This window comes from Zingiber officinale, chromosome 7B, assembly GCF_018446385.1.
Source record: "Zingiber officinale cultivar Zhangliang chromosome 7B, Zo_v1.1, whole genome shotgun sequence".
In the NCBI taxonomy this organism is placed as follows: Eukaryota; Viridiplantae; Streptophyta; class Magnoliopsida; order Zingiberales; family Zingiberaceae; genus Zingiber; species Zingiber officinale.
The window spans coordinates 18,069,381-18,076,215 of NC_055999.1; the positions used below are offsets into that span (position 1 = coordinate 18,069,381).

The window sequence follows — 6,835 nt, forward strand, 5'->3', positions numbered from 1 at the left end:
TGCAAGAAATTGAACCCCAATCGATCGACCGATCGATTGGAGTAGCCCAATCGATCGACTAATCCATTGGGGAGCACACTGCTCTTTTGCGCGAATAACCTCCAATCGATCGGCTGATTGATTGGCATTGCCCCAATCAATCGGATGATCGACTGGGCTCTGGTTCAATCGATCAGTTGATCAATTGACCAACCCTAACTTAACTAACTCAAATCTAGGGTCTCAAACCCAACCTCCGATCAACCGTGACCTGTTTGGACCATCTAGTCAACTTGACCTGCTGGGACTTCTTCACCAAGTTTTTGAGCAATCTTGACCCACTTAGACTTACCGTCTTGTGCCATGTGTCTAGTCCTCCATGACTCACTTAGACTTTCAAACACCATGTGCCCGGTCACACTCGACCCACCTGGATTTTCACGTGCCTGACTTCACTCACCAGGACTTCCTCACTGCCTAGCTTCACTCACTAGGGCTTTCTTACTGCCTAGCTTTACTCACTAGGACTTTCAAATTGCCTCGCTTCACTCACTAGGATTTTCCCATCACCTAGCTTCACTTACTAGGATTTTCTTACTGCCTAGCTTCACTCACTAGGACTTTTAAATTGCCTAACTTCACTCACCAGGACTTTCCCATCACCTAGCTTCACTCACTAGGATTTTCCTTCTACCTGACTTTACTCACCAGGACTTTCCAATTGTCTAACCTCCAATTAGGACTTTCCAATCAAGTATCCGATCAACCTTGATCTACTTGACTCTTCTTCACATTGAACTGGTCAACCTTGACCAATTTTTCTAAACGGACGATTGCTCCTGCGACCAATCTCCATACATTGTCAACACAATCTTCATATATTGTTAAACATTGAAACTTACACATTACGACTCAAGCTTGAGTCAAATCAAACTTAGTCAATCTGGTCAACCTTGACCTAGAGAAATTGCACCAACATCATCATTGGTGGATTAAATGTTGGGGTTCTCATGCAGATTTACTATTTACTTTTACTTCTAAGATCATGATGATGAACCTCCACGATCTCCGCCTATTGTACATGAAAGTTGAAAATAAAAATGTGTAGAAATGGAGATTTAGAGTTGAAAATATATAGAGAATAAGAGTAGAGAAGATGTGTATGGAAATGATGAAATGAACTCTCTATTTATAGAATTTGGATAATAATAAATAATAAATTATAATTATTAATAAAAAATGATCAAATAATTTTAATCGGATCCTACTCCTTGAACGGATAGAAACTATATATGTGTGTGAAGGTTCCTCTGCATGGATTAGCCATTAATTCTATGCTTTTATTTTTTATTTTATTATTATTGTTTTTTTTTTTTTAATGTTGATGAGGTATTTCTGTGACAACTATTTAAGCATTTAGAGTTCTTTTCTATTATTTGATGACATACTCTGGAACTCCATAACCACTCTCTGAACATAAGACAGTATCAATTACAAAGTCAAGTTATTTTAACCTGCTCCTATTTGTTTTTTCCTTCTTTCTCTTCAGTCAATATCCATGGGCAAACACGAAAGAGAATATGATTAAGTTTCTTATGACATTCTTTAGCTTTGCAAACTTTTTTTCCCTCAATTTTCGCAGAATTTTACAGTAACAGATGGGAAGAACTCTACTAATGTGTCACAATCTCGTGTGTAAATGAGGGAGCACCTAACAAGGCCCTTCTGCATTGTTGTATTGTTGGGACAGATGCAGAAGCAAACAAAGAATAGACGACGACTTTATCCATTCATTGCGTGGCCAGATTACGTTCGCATTTATCATTATCTACACATGGTCAGTGATGGTGAGCTTTGAATTCTTGTTGAGAGAACCGAAAGAAATCTAGTTTGGCCCATACACGAGTAAGGTCAATACTATAAAATGTGCTAAAACATTTGTAAGAACCTTTGCAAGGAAGAGAAGTAGGTTTTGGGTATTTTATTTAATCAAGGTGTTAGGGCTTCATCGGACTAATTTTAAAGTAGACGTCTTCCCTTTAATTCATCTGATATCAAATGTATATTTAAAAGTCGATGGTATTCGTTCCATTTGAGATTCAATATTTTACAAGTTTTCAATCACTTACTTTTAGATACGATGGTTTCTATACAAGCATACAACAGATGGGTAGAGTTTAACAATGGAGTAATATGAGCTTATAGAAACTTGATAATTTAGGCATTCGGACTTCGTTTGATTAATCTATCCGCCTAGGTGAATTTGGAACATAATTTATGCTCACTCATAAGCAAAATCCGAGTTTTTATTATTCTATTATTCTTCTGATTATTTTACCACTGTACCACACTCTTTTCTCTGTTTTTAGGAACAATCTCTGGAGACTAGTAAACATTGCATGAGTATGCTTCCAAAGCACAAAAGAGGAGAGTTCTTAAACAGAATTGATGATTGCTTCCTTGCTTTGAATTTCTTGTCTTATTGCATTTGTAACAAGATATATATATTTATATATATGTGCTTACCAACCTCAATTATAAAGTCACCAACTACATGAAATTAATACCATGGTGTAATGGCAAAAAAATATGGTTTGGGAGTGTACCTAAACCCTTTGGCCCAAAGAACTGAAATAAGAATCAAAAGTAACATTTTTTCTTCTCCTCTTTCTCTCATTTACACTTCTATTATGGTTCATCCTCTCATTGTCTACCTTCTACCTTGGTTTTTGGAGTGGAAAGGCAGGGAGAGAATGCTAGGTGTGTCCAGATGCCACACCATGATTCTGGAGCAGTCAGCAGGAATACCCTTCAACTTAGTCTCATCTTCTAGGATGACTTCATGCACAAACTTGATTGAATCCTGAAATCACCACCGCCGACAAGGGTTAAATGATTATAAAGAAGAAAAAAACGGTAGTGGGTGATGAATTGACAAGCCACCATCCAGTTACTACAAGGCCATGTTATCAATCCTAACAAGGGAGAAGCATCTGGTAAACATCTTGCATCGGCTAATAATTGAAAAAAAAAATTGTTGCCAATTAGGTGTTTGATAAGCTTTCTTGTAGTATAAATAAACAAACATAAAGCTACCTAATGTCATCGCATCAGGAAAGCATCTAATATATGTATCAGTTAGTGCTGCAATTGATTGCTAAGTCAATGAAAGAAAAATGAAAGAGATGCAAGTAACGCTGAGTTAAGACATGGTCTTTCTAGTAACTGACTATTCTTCATTTATCATTCTATGAAAGATAACTCTATCTATATAAATGGAAAAATGATAGCGAAAATTTGCTTTGCACTGTTTATGCAAATGAAATGTTTGGTGATTTTGATATGAAAAAATTGCTAAAGACTACTAACCTGTGATGTGTCAGGCAATGAGGTAGGACGACCCCACCTCTCAGGATCCCACAGTATAGAGCTATTGAATGCAAAGCCAGAAATATTTAATTTTCGAGGTTTCGGGCTCATGTCGGTACTAGTGATCAGCAACCTATTATCATAGCTCAAATCCTTTAAGATCCATCCTTGGACCTTCGACGAGTTACAAACAGGGCCATCCACAGCCACCCTTTTCCTGTTTGATGATACAATTGCTACTGGCCAAGTCCCAAAAGCCCTGTGATTTTGAATAAGAAGCTTTAGAACTACTTAAGTTGTCGCTTGAGCAGGGGAATGAGACAGCAATATAACTGTTGATGGTTAAATTACATGAATGAGTAATCAGAATATACTGACATCCATATCAAACTGTGACCATTGTTCGACCATGAATTATAAACTAGAAAAATTCAGTTTCTTTAACAAACTCTACTACAATTTGGTTTCTGAATCCAGAGTTTCAAGACTAATAGATGTGAGACAATTGAGAACTGGAAAACGAAAGGAAAGATAAATGAACATCATTCTTAAAGTGAGATCTTAAGTAGGCATATTGCAGAATTGAATTCATTGGGAAAAAAGTAACAAAAATCACTGTATTTCTGCAATTACCCAATAAGATCAAAAAAAGTAGAGGACCGACAAGGGATAAACCCTGCATTGTCAAGTACAGTAACAGTTCATGCAGCTGGCAAGCAAGGTATTGTGTGATTCAGATGCATGTGCAGGAGATTACATGATAGACAAGAAAGACTAGTAGGATTATGCTGGAAAAGAAAAAGGTTTTCTTAGTACGTGGCTGGTTAATTTATACAAAAGGCATCTCTTTTTGCAAAGTGTCGGGGCAACTTTTGCAACTTTAATTCTACAGTTTCCGTTGTTCTTGATCATAGAACTATTCATTGATCAGAACCCGCTCCAATCCATTAACCTCTTGGCAAATAGATCTTTTTAGAAGCAAGGTTGAGATTCTTTTTCGTTAACCAAGCAAAGGCTGAGAGTTTTTGAAAACCAAGAACTATTACCTAATAATCAATCAAAATGCATATGTTTCCCTTCACCCAAGGTACACTACACACAATGCAAAAATTACGCATTTTGAGGCACTTTTGCATTCTCACCAACGCCCAGACACCAAGTCAGTGATGTGGAAATACTCAACGCGGATTGAAGACTCTTTGAAGAGAAAACGAGGGAGGGAAAAAAAAACAGTGCGTCAAATTCGAAGATCTGGTCAAATGCTAAGTTTTTTTCTCAAAGCTCCATTGTTGCATTGTCAAATCACTCAAGAGGAGGGAAACAAAAGGGCAATAAAATCAAAATTTAATGCAGTAATTTATCAAAACTACACAAACAGATGAAAAGTTTGATTTTGGGTTGAAAGGAAAAGGTCAAATGCTGTGGAAAGGAGCATGACTTTGCCCTTTTTCACTCTTCTTTAGCAAATGTGAGAAAGATGGGACTTCTCTTGAATCGGGCAAGGATTAAAGTTGCAGAGATGCTAATATTGATTCGACTTTTTAATTTCAATTAACGAAATAAGGAAAAACAAAGAGGCAAAACGAGCGTACTCGACATCTCTTATGTCCTCGAAGAATTGTAGATCGTAGACGTTGGATGCCCCGGCGAAGTGTACGATCCCGGTGAGTCGGTGGTACTCGACGTGGCTGAGGGCGACGTTCCGCTGGTGGTCGGCCTCCGCTTCGGGGTCAGTAAAATTCTCCTTAAATGTCAAGTGCCTGTACATGACGCCAGTGGTCCGCAGCATAGCTGCGGTCGCGGCGGCATCCTCGTGCGCCTGGACGACGATCCACAGCAGCGGCGGCGGCACCAGCCGCAGGGTGTGCGCCAGCCGCCGCAAGAACGCACCTTGAAACCGGTCGTCGCGCCGCACCGTCGTGACCAGGATCAGCAGCCGCTCGCGCGGATGCGGCGACTTCTCCTCCGCCCCGCCGACGTTGCTACCTTCGTGGGGCGGCGGCGGGTCGACGTCGTTGACGGTGGGAACAAGCACAGATCTGGAGATCTCTTCGAGGGACCTGTTGGCGGTCGAGCCGGCAGGCTCGACAACGTGTTCCGCGGCCTTAATTGAGGCAGCCGGGACGACGACGACGACGGGAGAGCGCTCGACGGCGCTGGCAGAGAAGAGATTGACAGCGCTAGGCGGAGCGAATCCGGTGAAGAATCCAGTGACGAAGCAGAGCACGAAGTGCAGGAGCGCCTTCTTCCAAAGCTGGATCTTCTTCTTCGATCGATCCAACGAACCCATCTCCCTCGCGAACGACTTCTACGGCCGGAGCACCCGAATCAATCCCAAGACTCCACCGACAAACACAATTTAAAAAAAAAAAAAGGCGACGAAATTCGATCAAACGAGCCCGAACCAGAGCACGAAAATCTAGCTACCGACCAGGTGTTCGACAGAATGCCTCAGACAGAATGAAATCCTCAAGAGAATAATAGGCACTGAGAGATCGAAGTTGCTTGAAGCGAAAGGAAAAAAGGGCAGGGGGAGGAGGTTTCGGTGGTGGAGTTGATGAGGCTTGAAGGAAACCCGCCACCTACTAGTTTGGTTTGGCCATGGCGGAGGAGAGCTGAGATGTGATGAGGTGAGCTGATGAATTAAATGAGTGGGAGCATCAACAAATAAATGTCTAAGTTGAGCAATTGTGTGTATGTGCTGGTCTCGGGGCGGCATGGGGTGTTACCGTATAGAATCTTGAGATCAAAATTTAACGTATCTGAACATGTTCTTTTCTATATCTTGGTCATTTGTACTAATGACTAATAGTCATTCGTGATTTATCTTCTCTATATTTATTTACAGACGAGTTGGCGGGAGCGCTGGAGCGAACAAATTGTCTTTTATCACATGACTACGATATGGAAGGGTATAAAATTACCATTCAAGTATTTACGGTTCTATCTTCAATTTGTATATAGATTTTTCTTCTAAATGAAATATGCAATTAAATGTTGGGTTTCTAAATTATTCATAAGATAATTTTTCTCATGTTTTTTCAGGCTCGTGCTATATTAAAATTGTACTTAACCCATGATATGATACATCTGTGTAGAGTGTAAATTCATCTTCACCAGAGGGAAGTACTAATATTGGTACAGTAATGAACCTTCAATTGAGTTTTTGAAATTCATCATGTAAAACTCTGTAATACTGAGCTAGACTAAGGAAATTGTGAATCTCCTCGACCACTGCTCCCATTCAATCACTATCTTTTGTGGGGCACTGATATATTTCTATTAGAGATAATATATTTCTAGAAATTTCATAAAAAAATAACTCAAAATATGTATTTACTAAACTTCAGTAATGAGATGTTCTCCGTAAAAAAAATCTCCAAAAGTATATAAAAATATTATTCATGATCTACCTCGAATTTGCCCGCTCAATTTACACGGATAGCCGATAAAAATTTTTGATAGGTGATCACCCCGATTAAATATT

General features: G+C 39.6%; 1 protein-coding gene across 1 annotated transcript; it reads right to left on the reverse strand.

Moving 5' to 3' along the window:
- Positions 1-2,466: 2,466 nt before the first annotated feature.
- LOC122005450 (beta-1,4-xylosyltransferase IRX9-like) lies at positions 2,467-6,002 on the reverse strand. Its single transcript, XM_042560484.1, has 3 exons — positions 4,941-6,002; positions 3,349-3,607; positions 2,467-2,842 (listed from the first exon to the last, which is right to left on the reverse strand). Exons 1-3 carry the CDS (start codon positions 5,636-5,638, stop codon positions 2,690-2,692), a joined length of 1,110 nt encoding a protein of 369 aa, XP_042416418.1. The 5' UTR covers positions 5,639-6,002; the 3' UTR covers positions 2,467-2,689.
- Between the last annotated feature and the right edge of the window lie 833 nt (positions 6,003-6,835).